This window comes from Cyprinus carpio, unplaced genomic scaffold (genome assembly GCF_018340385.1).
Source record: "Cyprinus carpio isolate SPL01 unplaced genomic scaffold, ASM1834038v1 S000006455, whole genome shotgun sequence".
Taxonomy (NCBI): Eukaryota; Metazoa; Chordata; class Actinopteri; order Cypriniformes; family Cyprinidae; genus Cyprinus; species Cyprinus carpio.
This window is the reverse complement of record NW_024879137.1, coordinates 368,992-384,612: the sequence shown is the minus strand read 5'-3', so window position 1 is coordinate 384,612 and position 15,621 is coordinate 368,992. Positions and strand designations below refer to the sequence as shown.

Sequence of the window (15,621 nt, the reverse complement as noted above, 5' to 3'; positions counted from 1 at the left end):
AAACTATTTATTTAAACAATGAAGCTTTTGATTAATTGTTAAAAAAATACTCTCTTATTAGACCAATACATTTGAAGTGATTTATTAAATGTCATTAATGCATACATCCACACTCAAATTTTTTTTTAACAATGCATATTGGTAACTAATTTACTTTCAGAAGGTTCATAAAGCCAGTCAATAAGACTAGATGTTTCTAGATGGAAAAGTATTTTTTCCAGCAAATAAGTCTGTACTGATCCATACTTATTCTCTATTCTGACCAAATGTTATTATTATTAACATTTCATTGGTCTGGTAAATTCATTCAAACAAGAATTGTGGGTGTGTTTTTACTAACACTGGTTTTAACTGGACAAGTATAGCAAACTGACAGCGTCACAATCTCACCCGCTCATACAACATCTATATTTAACCACAACACTCTACCTCCTGTTAAACTCAGATGAGTGTGTACACAATTCAGAGGGCTGATTAACTGAAAATGATTCGCATAATACTTTTCTGTTCATGGCATCTGTTTGCTAAGTACAGATTTTTCTATATTTATAGACTAATTTAATGTAATATAAGGTGCTTTTTAAATCAGCATTTGTTTTACTCCCAGATAAAGATGCTCTCTTTGATATTAGTGTGAGGAATTCAGGTCGTTGATCACTGTTTTGGTGCAAGATTGACAAACAGATTTTAGTTCCCTTCATGGTTCAACAAGTGTATATAGCAGTGTTTATATGACAAATATGCATACATACATTTTCATTCATACATGGTTAGTTTTATATTGCCAAGGTGTGTGTAGAGGGTTAAAATATTTCACTCCCAAATTAAAGTAAAATCCTTTAGACCTTTGTGTATTTTTCTTTCTTTCTTATATTTAGTTTTGTTTTGTTGTCATCTATTCTTATTTATTGGATCAATTTCTCCATTAATTTTGCCACTAAAGCTATTAATTTCATTAAAACAAACGCTGCTGTACTGTACATAATTTCTTTCTATATTCCACTAACAAGACTCATATGCCAGTGTTTGATTGACTTTTGAATCATAGAAGGTGATAACTGTAAATAAAACTATAATTAAATTAATAAACAGCAGAAAGTTAAACAATGGTTTAATTGTTAAACAACAGAAAATGTTGTATGTCTGTAAGCCAAGAGCCTTCCTTTATGTTTGAGTAAATGGTTGTTTTTGTTCATCAGGTGTGCTTGGTGATCCAGATGCAGTGAAGTCAGTGTCAGTGATGGAGGGAGAATATGTCACTCTAGACCCTGAACTTAACAGACATACAGAGTGATATAGATATCGACTGCAGGTTTTGGAGGGATTCGCATTGCTAGAGTGCTCATGAAAATCACTAAATATGATGATGGCTAGATTCACAAACAGACTGAAGATGTACAGAAATGGATCTCTGACCATCACAAACACCAGAACCACAGACTCCGGACTTTATAAACTAAAGCACCTTTATTCAGAATAAGGACTCAGAGAGGAGATTCAATGTTATGTTGATGGTGAGTAATATTGTGTGTTAGTGTGATTGCTTCTATCATCGTCATATTTTAAAATTTAAACAGTACTAAATTATTGTCATAACCTATAATGATATTTCAATATTATTTATTTTAAATGTTACAGATGCATTTCAGTTGTTTACTTTTTTTGCCTTACTCTAAAAACGTACAGTATATTTATAAAGAAAAAAAAATTAAAATCATGAAACACAGACCTTCAATCCACATCATATTACCTCCCACACAAGGGGAAAAAGGATCACACATTCACACATTTTATAGAAATGAATAGTTTATTTGACATTTATGGAGTTATTCAGCATATATAGTTAGTTACAATATATTATAGTTATTCGGCATGAGTTCCATTGCATGTCTCTTTACTGTGCTTTTACAGGAGGTACCTTTTAAGTAGGCTACTTGAACCCTAAGACATGGGCAAAATTTTACATTCAGGGTTATCACAAATTTTTCAATCAATTTCTTTTGTGACATCAGAGCAAAATAACACTGAAAAGTTCAATTAAAATATGTACATATGTAAATATTAAAATATGTATATATTAAATGCACGCAAGCTAACAAAGATGAAAGGAAGCTAGGCCAATGTTGTTGGTCCTCTTTAATGAACCTTAATAATGGGACAATGTTTAGATTTTATACATCTGTAAGGAAGGGTGTAATACAGATATAAAATAAGCAAATCCTTTATGAAAAAGCTAGATTGTGCTTAAGTAACCTAGTGACTGAGAGTCTCATGACACTACACCAGAGATAGGCAGCATTGATCCTAAGCTGCGTTTCCACCACAGGAACTTTACCCAGGAACTAGGGACTTTGGGCAGGTACTCAGTATGTTTCCACCGCAGGAACCAGGAACTAAATAAAGTTCCGGGTAAAAAAAATGCCCTTCAGAAAGTCCCTGTTGGCGAAGAAGTATTTTTTTCAAAGGTCCGGAACTTTCGGGGGCAGGATTTGAATGCTAAAGATGCTGATTGGTTGAGTTCACGCATGCATTGTGATTTCAACCACCATTTATTCAGATAATTTTCAAAATATTACTGTTATTGTGTCATGAAATGTAATTTTTAAAAGTATTTCAGGCGAGAATGTAGGTCTGTGGTTTATTTATAAAGACAGCGCCTATTTAAAAATATGTTTCGCTGATTTCAACTCCACACGATCAGCGGGAGCTCAGTGATCATGTGCATTCTCAACTGAGGGGTCTGATGTCTCTTTAGTGGGTTAAACATAAATTATAATTCGTTTGGGTATTTCTAACAGGTAATCTTTGATCTGTATTCAATTTATCTATAGGCCTATGTTAAAATAAAAATAAAAAATGAGGCAATTGATATTAATTAATATTTTGTTTCATTGTAATGGCTGTATAGGCCACATTTCCCTGAACGAAGTACATTTCTGCGGCTATTATTCTGTTTAAATGAAAACGAAAGGAGTCAGTGTTATTTGATATCCTATTTCAAAAGTTATTTAACCTCTGTTCTGTGTTTCCCTGGGTGGCCACTAGAGGTCTCACTTCCCCTTATTGTCACCTTCGTCAGAACTACATTTCCCACTAGCCTTATCTGTTCATCACTGTTTATTGTGTTCAGCTGTCACCACTTACCTTGTTTGCACCTATCTATAAATACCCCGGTTGTTCTGTCATTGTTATGGAGTCCTTGTTGAATGTCACCCTGGTTTTTCGTGTTTCTTGGATGGTGTTTATGTTTCTTGTTTCTGGACTGCTTACCTGGATTGTGACCTTTGCCTGGCTGATAATGAGATTTGGATTATCCTAATAAAACATACTGCAATTGGATCTACCTGTTTGTGTGCGTGTCGTGACATGGTTTATTATGAGACTTTGTTGATCCTGGTATAACTTTTTTGAGTGTTTTTCGTGAGAGAAAGAGCGGGGTGTTTGTATTGTTTGAGGGGAACTCGCCTGGTGGTCTTCCGGGGAACCAGGGGAGGTCGCCAAGGAGGGAATGGTCAAGAGGAGGTGCAACATCGCTCTCAACCGTGGCTCCCCTTCGACCCTGGGCTCGTGGGGGACGGATCAGTGCCACTGTCTCACCATGGCGGACGGAGAGAGGGGAGAGGAAGCGCAAGTCCGCCATGGTGGCACCACTGCCCACGATGGCTGCAGAGCCAGTGCCACGAGGCAGGAAGGACGCCGTCAGGCCTAGATCCAGCAGTGTGGGATTTCGAATCCGTTCCCCAGCCACCATGGAGGAACGGAGGGGGAGACTCCGGAACTTAACCACCCTTCGTCAAAGGGGGAGTGAGGTGGGTTGGCCTGGCGCAATTGTTTTGGACCATGGCGGTCGGGTTGGGTTATAATGATGCAGCACTGAAGGACTTTTTTAACAATTGTCTGGATGACCCTTTGCCTCAATGGGAGATGAAGGGGCTGGAGATCCTAGACTTTTGGGGGTTTACCCGTTACCTGTGCCATCGTGCTCAGTGGGATACATCAACCACACTTGAGTCTCCAGACAAGATGGCCGCCAGCCCAGCGCCACAGCACAAGATGGCCGCCAGCCCAGCGCCACAGCACAAGATGGCCGCCAGCCCAGTGCCACAGCACAAGATGGCCGCCAGCCCAGCGCCACAGCACAAGATGGCCGCCAGCCCTGCGCCACAGCCCAAGATGGCCGCGGAGACAGTATTAAGCTACTTTTCCAGGATGTGCCAGATCCCAGAGTGTCCCAGGAGTGGTTACATCACGGCCGCTGACCCAGCGCCAATGCCCAAGATGGCCACCAGTTCAGCGCCACAGCACAAGATGGCCGCCAGCCCAGCGCCACAGCACAAGATGGCCGCCAGCCCAGCACCACAGCACGAGATGACCGCCAGCCCAGCACCACTGCACAGGATGGTCGAAATCTACACCTGTGTTGGCAGACAAGATGGTTGACTCAAACGCCTGAGTCTTCCGTCAGGCAGCCACCGGCACGCCATCATAGAGGCCGCAGGAGCAGGAGACAGGCGTCAGCCGTTCCTCAAAGCCCGGAGGACGTTTCCCGAGCAGGCCGCTGCCGTCCAGGAGGACGTTCCCGAGCAGGCCGCTGCCGTCCAGGAGGACGTTCCCGAGCAGGCCGCTGCCGTCCAGGAGGACGTTCCCGAGCAGGCCGCTGCCGTCCAGGAGGACGTTCCCGAGCAGGCCGCTGCCGTCCAGGAGGAGGTTCCCGAGCAGGCCGCTGTCGTCCAGGTGGAAGTGTCCAAGGTTCCCGAAGCGGTGCCTGAGGCCGAGGCGGTGCCCGATGTGGTTCTGGAGGTCAAGGCGGTGCCCGATGCCATTCTGGAGGTCAAGGCGGTGCCCGATGCCATTCTGGAGGTCAAGGCGGTGCCCGATGCCATTCTGGAGGTCGAGGCGGTGCCCGATGCCATTCTGGAGGTCGAGGCGGTGCCCGATGCGGTTCTGGAGGTCGAGGCGGTGCCCGATGCCGTTCTGGAGGTCGAGGCGGGGCCCGATGTTGTTCTGGAGGTCGAGGCGGTGCCCGATGCCGAGGCGGTGCCAGATGCCGTTCCGGAGGTCGAGGCGGTGCCCGATGCGGTTCCGGAGGCCGGGGCGGTGCACGAGATGGTTCTGGAGGCCGAGGCGGTGTCCGAGATGGTTCCGGAGGTAGAGGCGGTGCCCGATGCCGAGGCTGGGCCCGATGCCGTTCCGCAGGTCGAGGCAGTGCCCGAGGCTGTGCCCGATGCCGAGGCTGGGCCCGATGCCGAGGCTGGGCCCGATGCCGAGGCGGTGCCCGAGGCTGTGCCCGATGCCGAGGCGGCGCATGATGCGGTTCCGGAGGCCGAGGCGGGTGGCCGATGCCGAAGCGGTGCCGATGCCGTTTCCGCAAGTCGAGGCGGTGCCCGATGTTGTTCCAGAGACCGAGGCGGTGCCCGAGTTGGTTCCAGAGACCGAGGTCGTTCCCGAGGCGGGTGCCCGATGCGCAGGCCGATGGTCGTTCCCGAGGCGGTGCCCGATGCGCAGGCGGGAGGTCGTTCCCGAGGCGGTGTCCTTGTCCAAGGCCGTTCCCGAGGCGGTGCCCGAGGCCGAGGCAGTGCCCGATGCCAAGGCCGTTCCCGAGGCGGTGCCCTTAGTCGAGCCCGAGGTTGAGCCCGAGGCCTTGTCCGAGGTCGATACCGTTCCCGAGGCCGTTCCCGAGGTCGTGCCCGAGGCCGTTCCCGAGGCGGGGTCCTTGTCCAATGCCGTTCCTGAGGCCGTTCCTGAGGCCGTTCCTGAGACCGTTAATGAGGCCGTTCCTGAGACCGTTCCCGAGGCGGTGCCCGATGCCGAGGTCGTTCCCGAGCGCGGTGTCCTTGTCCCGATGCCGTTCCTGAGGCCATTCCCGAGGCGTTGTGCCGATGCTGTTCCGGAGGCCGATGCGGGGCCCGAGATGGTTCCGGAGGCGATACCCGTGTCCAAGGCCGTTCCCGAGGCGGTGCCCTTGTCTGAGGCCGTTCCCGATGCCGTTCCCAATGCGTTGTAACCTGGCCATCGCCACAGCCTGCTCCTTACTGGCTCCCCGATTGGCAGGTTCCATTCGGGCCACTCAAATGGCGAATTCCTCCCTGGCCGTCTGCACAACGAGAATGGACCGGTCCACCGTGGCCACCTGAACTGCCTGGTCCCTCGTGGTCCCCTGAACTTTCGGGTCCACCATGGCCCCCTGATCTGACCAAGCCACCTGGGCTACCAGGGGGAGCCATCGCTGCCGGTCCCAGTTCCCCTACACGGGCCTGGCCCGCCATCCCTCCCCCTGTTCTGCCTCCACCAGTCCACCTCCCTCCTGGTCTCTTTGTTTTGTGTTTATTTTGTTCTGAGGAGCATCTGGAAGCTGCTCCTTAGAGGGGGGGTAGTGTCACGGTGTCTGTTCTGTGTCCCCCTGGGTGGCCACTAGGGGTCTCACTTCCCCTTATTGTCACCTTCGTCAGAACTACATTTTCCCACTAGCCTTATCTGTTCATCACTGGTTCATTGTGTTCAGCTGTCACCACTTACCTTGTTTGCACCTGTCTATAAATACCCTGGTTGTTTTCTGTCATTGTTACGGAGTCCTTGTTGAATGTCACCCTGGTTTGTCGTGGTTCTTGGATGTTTATGTTTCTTGTTTCTGGACTGCTTACCTGGATTGTGACCTTTGCCTGGCTGATAATGAGACTTGGATTATCCTAATAAAACATACTGCAATTGGATCTACCTGTTTGTGTGCGTGTCGTGACAGTTTTAGTGTAAATATACAGTGAGGAAAAGTGCAGTAGCTGACTGATGTTATCAAGTACGCTGCTGTTTGCAGAATAACCGGATCTGCGTCGTCGCAGACATCACACTCACGAGTCAAATGCGCAAAGTCTACCGAACTACCGAACTACCGAGGATGCAGTCCAAAATCAGCGTACTTTGTATTGAACACGCGCAGACCTACATCACCAGACTTATTGCCTAATCTTCACGGTACTTTAGACCGTGGAGAAAACACAGAAAGCAATGGGTCTGGGGTGAAAAAAGTTCCTGGTACAATTTTTCCGGACGCGCAGACCTACATCACCAGACTTATTGGCTGTCTCTTGCAGAGTTTAGCTCCACCCTTTAAAATATAAAATATAGCTATTACAGTTTCAATGTTCCGTTTAATTCATTTAACTCAAATATCGACTTAATCTTTAATTTTTGGCCACCTTTTTGTGATAGAAATACTAGCCTCTTAATTTCTTCAACAAAAACGTGGACATCACAAACCCTCACAAAACTAATCCTTGTTTTTATTGAAGTAAAATTTTCTTGAATGTCATTTCTGAATGCTTGAGACTAGAAAATTAATCAGACAACTGTATTAGTAAAATCATAGCCACAGGCAACTGTCTGTACAATTGTAATTTGTAAATAACACAATTTAATTACAATTTAGTTATTTACTTTTATATTTTATTAAAGGTTATTTCTGCCACATCGCACACCCGAACAAATACACCCTACCCATCCCCCCAACCATCACCCAACCATGCTGCTGTTTATATTGTTTAACTTTAAACCTGTTTTAAGTACTGAAGTACCTGTATGTTTATTTATTTATTTTTTATTTATAGTTGTAGTGTTTGAATAAAGGGGTGGCAGTTGTTGTGGACTATATACTGGAGAAGTATTTGTTCTCCATTTGCGTGAGATGTTTTTAGGCGGCTAATTGAGCAAAGTGCTTCCATTTATTTTATTATTATTATTGGTTCAAGAATAAAATAAAATATCGGATTGATATCGGAATCGGTAAATAGCCAAAGCTGCGGCATTGGTATCGGTATTGGAAGTGAAAAAGTGGTATCGGGACATCCCTAGTGCGTTTGATTAGGAATGGGGCTAAAATTCGGATTGGCACTCCAGGACCGACTCTGCCTATCCCTGCACTACACTGACAAAAAAAAGTCTTCTTATTGATTTATTCACATTTTCTGTGGTTCTCTTATCCAGGTAATAAGCCAATTTCTACCATCACTCCACAAAATCCTTTATCAAGTGTGAGTTCTACAGATGAAAACTGGTAAGTCACGTTAATTTACACTGTACAAACAGAAGTGTATAAATGAGGAGGATTTTACTATAATACTATAATAGAATAATACATATTTTTCAATATTTTACAATGTTATTACACATGGTTGCAAATTCAAGTCAAGTCTGCTTTACTGTCAATTCTTCCACATGTTCTGCATAAACATACAGAGATAAAAAATACAGATAGATACAGATTAACTGTGCATTACAACTATACAAATAAGGGCATGTTAAAAAAAATGTGGAAGGACCTGTGGATGTGGGAGCTGGGGGGGGGGGGTTCAGAGTTCAGTGGCGCCTAGGTCAAGTGTGGGGGGGGGGTGCTAGGGTTAGGAGGGATTTCAGCCTGGAGACTCCGGAGTCTCCATCCTGATGGCAGCAGACTGAAGAAACTGTGTGATGGGTGGTCCTGCTGAAGGAGCTCCTCACGCTGTCTGGGGTCAGCGTCATCACCTGGTCACTGGGAGGAGGTGGAGTTTTCTGTGCAGTGGAGCTGTTTTGTTCCTCAAAGCGTTCTGATGCCGCAGGACAGGTTGGCCCTAGCTGTCTTCAGGCCCACCTCATCTCCAGCTCTGAAGGCAGAGTCCCGCTTCTTCAGGAGTCTGTAGACCTCCCCTGTCATCCATGGCTTCTGGTTAGCCAGGACAGTGATGGTCTTTTGTGTATGTTACATCATCAATACACTTGGTGATGTAGGCAGTGACAGTCTCTGAGTACTCTTGGAGGTCTGAGGTGTCATGGAAACTGATGTAAATAATAATAAAAAAAAAAACAAACAAAAAAAAACATGATGGCTTTGTTCCAACCCCAAGCGAGCTGCCTTACTGTCTACTGTACAGACAGCTGCCTTATAAGGCAACATACCAGAAAGAGAATCTCAGAAATGCTTGTTGAAAATTAATAATTAGCTGTATCATGGCATTATTCATAACCTTACAGTATTCTGATAGATCATTTGTGGGCAGTATGCATGCACTGCTTGCACTGTCCTAAAAAAAAAAAAAACAAGAGTGCTGAAAAATGAGAATAACTTGTTGTTAGATGTCCTCAAGTGGCCAGAGAGAGAGAGAGAGAAAAAAACTGTAAAAATGGTACGTGTTGGTGTTCTTAAGCGTTCTGCTAAAATAGAAACATGAACTTGCAGCTTAAAAGTCTGAGTTATAGTGAATGCTTATAGTTCTGCAAATCTGAATGTGAGAAAACATTTCTAACAAATAAAAGTTTGCCTTTAAATTATTTCTCATTTGCTTTTGACTACAATGACAAAAAAAAAACCTTAAATAACATATTTCCTTACAAGTAATTTTGTTTCCCAAGCAATTTTAACTAATTTTAATGGTTAATTTCCATTTCCATTTCATCTGTGGTAATTATTACAGCTTGCAATCACAAATATATTAATGAGGAGATTCACCACTGAGTTACCTGCTATGGATTCAGTTGTTGAATGTCCCAAGCCTCTTATTAAGGGATCAGCTAGTAAAAAACATCTACAATCCCTCTTTGAATGCATTCTTGTTCCACGTCATGTTATGTTGTTTGTAACATGGAAGATATGAAGTAGTGTTGTAGTAGTTACGATAGAACTCTGACTAAATCTGAGTCCAAGACCATATTTTATATGACTAGTTGAGACCAGCTCAAGTCCAGGCCAAATCCAAATGTGGCCTGTGTCCAGTCAGTTTCAAGTACTACAACACTGGTGTAAAGTAAAGTAGTGACTGGCTTTTTTGACACAGACACAGACACAGACAAATAGAGAATGTTATTTCTGAAGCACAAAATAAGGATTCATACTCTGTACTTGTAAAAACATTATAGCTCAGTGTATTTCTGCAGGCTGAAACAAACACAGGAAACTGTGGACTTCCGGCATAAAAAAAAAACTGTCATGTGTCTGTGAGCGAGAAAAAGAGTGAATATTCCAGCCTTTGTTAGAAATACTGCTTTTTACTTTTTTTTCTGCTTTTTTATACTTCTAACCAACAAGTTGTAAAACTACTCAGATTTGAGAGAAATATGCATTAAATCCTAATGTCCATTAAAGAGTGATATTGAACTTATCATAATGGTGACTTTAAAGACCAAAAATATTTAAGATTTAGGTTTAATTGTTTCAGTATAATTTAAAAGTGCCAATAGTGTTACTCTCTTGAACTGTTGTTAATGAATGTCATTTTTTTTTTTTTTATTTTTTTTTTTTTGTCTCTGACACTAAAGCATTTGTCTCTTTGTATCTTTTGTGTTTAACAGGACGATGAGTGGTGTACAGAGGTGTCGTCATGAGACGTTAATCAAATTCTCCAGCATAAGTTTCCTTATAAATGATGTTCTAGTTGTCTAGTTGTTAATGATGTATATTTAATTGTGCATCAGAGATGTATCTGGGTGCTTCTCAACTGAAAAGCCTGAAATCTAGCAAGTCTGCATATCTCAGCTGAAATGTCATCACGCTCCGTTGAAGATGTCTCAGTTTAAAGAATCCTTTAAAGGCAGTCTTTGTTCACATCCCTTCATTTAGCCTGTTTTTAAAGGATGTATCAGGTGTATCTTTTGCGTCCTTCAATCACCCACAATTCTTTGCACAGGTTCCAATTTACAAAACAAGCTATAGTTGCCCCAGTTTATAGTCATTATTTTCCTTTTGTAAGTATTTTTCTAGATGTTATCCATGTTTTATTTCTCAATGTCTTGCAAGCAAACAACCAAATAAATGAGTTCAAGAGAAAAAAAAAATCACTTTCTTCCTGTCACAGGAGGCTGTCAAACTTCCTACTCCTATTTCCAGGAAGCATGGCGAAGGCAAACATTTTAATTTTCATGTTAGTAATAAGTAGCCTATTTTTTGTTGACATATAGTATAAATATATATACACACGCATATACGTATATGAAGGTCTCTAGAATCATCAAGTTTAAGTGGCAAACTATTAATGCCCGTGGGCAACTGACTTGTAAGTACATATAACATATACATATAACATATATATAACATACCTGTACCATAGGTATGGGGTATACTGTTGCTAGTATCATGCTACTCATGTTACCTTCTTGTTAATAAACATGTTAGCATCATGCTTGCAACATGCTAATCATGCTAACTTCATGCTAACAACGTTAACCATGTTAGTATGTTGCTAGCATAATGCTATTCACATTAACAGCTTGTTTAGGATTAGCTAAAACATCTCTCTTTAATTTCACTACTCATTTACAATCTCTCTTTAATTTCACTACTCATTTACAAAAAGTAAGTTTATCATTACTAGATTATAAAGAAATCATAAAACTTTAGCCAATTCCAAACCAGACCACAAAGCCTCAAGGAACGCTGGAGAAAGCCTGCATTTCCAAGAGACTTCTACATTCACAGCTGACATATCACTTTTACTATATTTTACAGTTATACTACATTAATATTAGAATGGTTAACCGAAAAAAAAAAAAAAAAAAAAATCAACCAAATCAATGTGTGAGCTTTCACAATTTCTTAAGAAAATTGATTATTTTCCAAGCCTAACTAAATAACTGGAGACAGAGTTATTTTTAACTCCATGTAGATCACAAACCACTGAAATCGGCTGATAAATGTTATTGTTTTTATCCAGAAAAAAAAAAAACGCAGCTCCCCCGTTTAGCTCCATTTGTTTTTATTAAAGCAGTCTTGCCCGGATAAACATTGCACGTTGACGTATCGCAACAACGGCTCAAAGTGGCCAATGAGGCGTCTAGATATTTATTATGTGTATGATGTTTTTAGTATAATGCTAACTTCAGCGCTGCAAGGCATGCATATGTCCTGACATTTTATCCATACCTGTCAGATTTTCCTACCAGGGCTTAATGCACATGCACACGTCAATATTGCAAAAGTTTCAGTTCAGTCTATCTTTTTCACCCCTTTTTAAAATGGATTTCTATGGAGCTGTAGCTGTCAGGCAAGATGGTGGATAGCAATCGCGTTCCGATTGGTCAGCTGTCAATAAAGCTCTTTGCGAACTGTCAGTAAAGGCCTATTGCCCCTTCAAATAAGTGTTATGACAACATGATCCATATAAAAACCATCATTTGAAGACAAAGCATTCTGAATAATTTTCTTATGGTTTGTGATGCAGCTGCAGATTCAGTATTGTTTCATCTCTCAGCAAATGTTTCTTTGCTAATGATCCTCTCACACAATCCAGGATGCCATTAAAATAAACAATCTACTTGTTCCTGAAGTTGGGATCGGTCTGAAGTCTTTTCAGAGATGTGAAAGAGTTGTTTAAAATGCATTTAAAGTGAACGTTCTTTCACTTTTCCGTTTGTCCTATAAGTATTGTTACACAACACTCAACATTACTTGAGTGTCCAGATTTCTTTTCTGCATGCAATTTTGGCAAATGAAGTCATTCAATCATGCATTTTTGATTATGCAAGGGATTACCAGCTACAGTGTTCTTTTTTTCTTAGTGATATAACTGTAGCTTTAGAAGTATAACTTTATAAGTTTATTTTTCTCACTTTAGACTGGACCGATGCACGGAAGTCTTCAGTGACTAAATAATTAATTACATTTACCACAGGCTATCCTTTTACATTTGTATTTTTTATCTTTGCTTCCCATCTGCTCCTCTATGGGTAGCGCAGCTTCACCATTAACAGCACAGCTAATTAAATCAGCCTGGGTGCTGATTAATATTAATGCAATAAATAATATTTCTGTGAAACGCATTAGGTGGCACAGAAGAAAGACAATATATTGCTATAGCAGCAGAGGGCTATTATTTTGGTGAACGAACTGAGGATGACGTCAGAGGTTCATATTTGGTTGACCAATCGGCGTGAAGGGGCGTGTCATGACTGCCCAAAAAAAAAAAAAAAAAAAAAACGGTAGTTTTCTCATTTCTGCTTATTACATTTCAAATGGAAAGACAATATATCAAACCGTACACGGACCTGTTGCTTGTACTTCACATAGTGTGATGGTGTGTTGACCTCTGGTAGCGGTGAGCTTGAGGAACTGCAGATGTAACTTTTTCAGCAGAAAAATATTGGCATCTGATCTACTGCAGTATCTCCAGTGGTCGAATTATGAAAATATTTCAGGGGGGATGGTGTGGTCAGTTTCTTTTTCGGCGGGGCGGGGGGGTTGGGTGTTCCTGTAACTAATTTTACATAATGATTACAACATATTTGTTATTTTTATAAGTTTTTTTTTTTAGTGAAAATTTTGAGCTTTATTATGTTTGTTATTATTTATAAGCTTTTTATCCTTCTGGTGCTGGAAATGGAGGGAATTTGGTTCGATATTTTGCTAACTGTGTTTTTGTGCTGCTATTGCTGGCAACTTGTCTGGGTTTAGGCCTGTCATGGATAATAAAACCACCAATAGGTAGACGAAGTACATGTTTTAATAAATTATTTATTGAATGCATTCAAAATCAAAACGATTCGTTCAAAACAGCGGATTTAATTAGAAACGAAAAACAAGTCCCTGCGTCCCAATGTAGTATGAAAATACTCAATATCACATAGGAATTTAGCATAGATAGTGTGCACATTGGGACGCTGGCTCGCTCGATTCGTTCAAGGAACAAAACACTGTGTTGCTATCAAACGGCAACCTCCTGCTCTCTCTCGTGAAGCCAACAAGGAAGTAACTAAAACTGTTCAATTCATCGACTGGCCGCTTGAGGCTGGCTGCAAAAGGAAGTCAATCCCATAGACTCCCCATGTTAAAATGCCCAACTTTACAGCAGGAAAAAACATGTTTACAGCCTGGTACAAAAAATAATGATTTAGGTCTATATAGCTAATTTTGGGGGTGAATTTTTTTTTATAACCCATCAGTTTAATTATATTAAGCCTTAAAGTTTTGCATAATTAAGGGCGTGGCCACTTGAGTGGCAGGCGGATTGCCGCTACTGACACTGCCGTCAAGCTAGGTGGGCGTTGCTTCAGCAACCAGCTCCCGCCTTTTTACCCATTTTCGATTATCTGGGAGTGACACGTGGTGACGTGCTGCCAAGATGGCGACGAGCCCCCCCCGCCCGAGGCTAGTCGCCCACTTTGAGCTTCAAAACGTTCTTCAGAACAAAAAAAACTACGGGTGACGTCACGGACACACAGTCTATGTTTTTTTTTCTTTCATTGCTTGAATTATACGGGCATTTCTACATGCTTCTATCACACAGTGAATGCTTCTGGACTCCTCAAGACGTGTTTTTGTTTTGGTTTTTGCAAAGTCGGTGACTCGACAATGTCAGCTCTCCCATTCATCTCTCAATCCTTCACAGTCACACATACAGCACAATAACAATGTCAGGAATGTCTTTAAATTATAATCAAGGAAAAAACCAAGCTTTTCTGTTATCTTCTCTTTAAATGACTTCAAAAGTTGCGCATTAACCATTTTGCGTGAAAAATGACGAAAACTTGCTATTGCATGTGAGCAGCTTGTTATAGTACCGAGTTCTGATTGGCCAATCGCTGCTATTTAGTTTGTGAATAAGTAGAGAATTTTAACATTTTCATTTGCATGCTAAGTTTGACATAATACACATTATTAATCTAAAAGCGGGGATGGTAACGGGGATGGTGGGTTTTAACAAGGGGATGCTTATTTGTCATTTTGACAAAAAAATTCCCCGCATCCCCCCTCAATTTGAGCCCTGTGTATCTCCAATTATACTAATAGATGGCTATTGAATGTAATAAACTCTTCAAAACTAAATAAAATGATCAAGGGTTTTATTTGTATAGTTATAATATGGCAACACACATTACAATACAATACAAGAGAAGATTAAACTCACTAAAGAAAACGCATGAGACCAGTATGACTGAAAGCATATAATATGCTACATAAACTTCTAACTGAGTAAAAGATTAGTCTGTGCCGGTGTGAGAGAACAGATTCATCCACAACTCTTACATCAGTCAAAGCTTTGTCTTACAGAGACATGTTTCTCCTGAGACAGATACAGAACTTACAAAAAACAAAGTTAAAAACAACAACATTCTGTATATAAAATGTTATATATAGAGAAATGGTAAGATAAAAAACATACATAAATGTAAAATCATAAACAAATGGTCTAAAGAAATATAAAATGGCAAAGGACCACTGATCTTTAAAATGGAACTCTACTATAGGTCACTGATTTGAATCTGTGGTACATGTAGGCATGTTTAACTTAATTTTCATTTTTAGACTGTTTTAGTAACGATGCGCATTTGATAATGATAATGACAATCTTATACTATAGACCTTACTAATCCAGCTCTTTTGCAAGCTCATCAGCCTCTTCTCCCTCCTCTGTTTCACCTGTAAAAAATGCAAAATAGCATTCAGGTAAATAAAATAAAAAATAAAAAATACAATAAAGCATTCACCATTACTTATGTACTCCCTCCTCTGTTTCACCTGTAAAAAATGCAAAATAGCATTCAGGTAAATTCAGAGGTCACTTTAAGAGACAATGAATGCATCCATTACACATCTGATTTACTTAAGACATAACCCAGTTTTTTTGCATACCAAGAGGTTCTTGCATTTTGTATGTATTTGTTGGT

The 15,621-nt window shown here is 41.5% G+C and overlaps 1 protein-coding gene across 1 annotated transcript in view; it reads left to right on the top strand.

The window, feature by feature from the left end:
* The first annotated feature begins 3,638 nt into the window (after positions 1 to 3,638).
* Positions 3,639 to 15,621, top strand: part of LOC109048289 (natural killer cell receptor 2B4-like) — a 27,513-nt gene continuing 15,530 nt past the window's right edge. The window contains exon 1 of the mRNA XM_042754081.1: positions 3,639 to 3,717. Within this exon, the coding sequence (XP_042610015.1) occupies positions 3,639 to 3,717 (79 nt within the window). The remainder of the gene's footprint in view (positions 3,718 to 15,621) is intronic.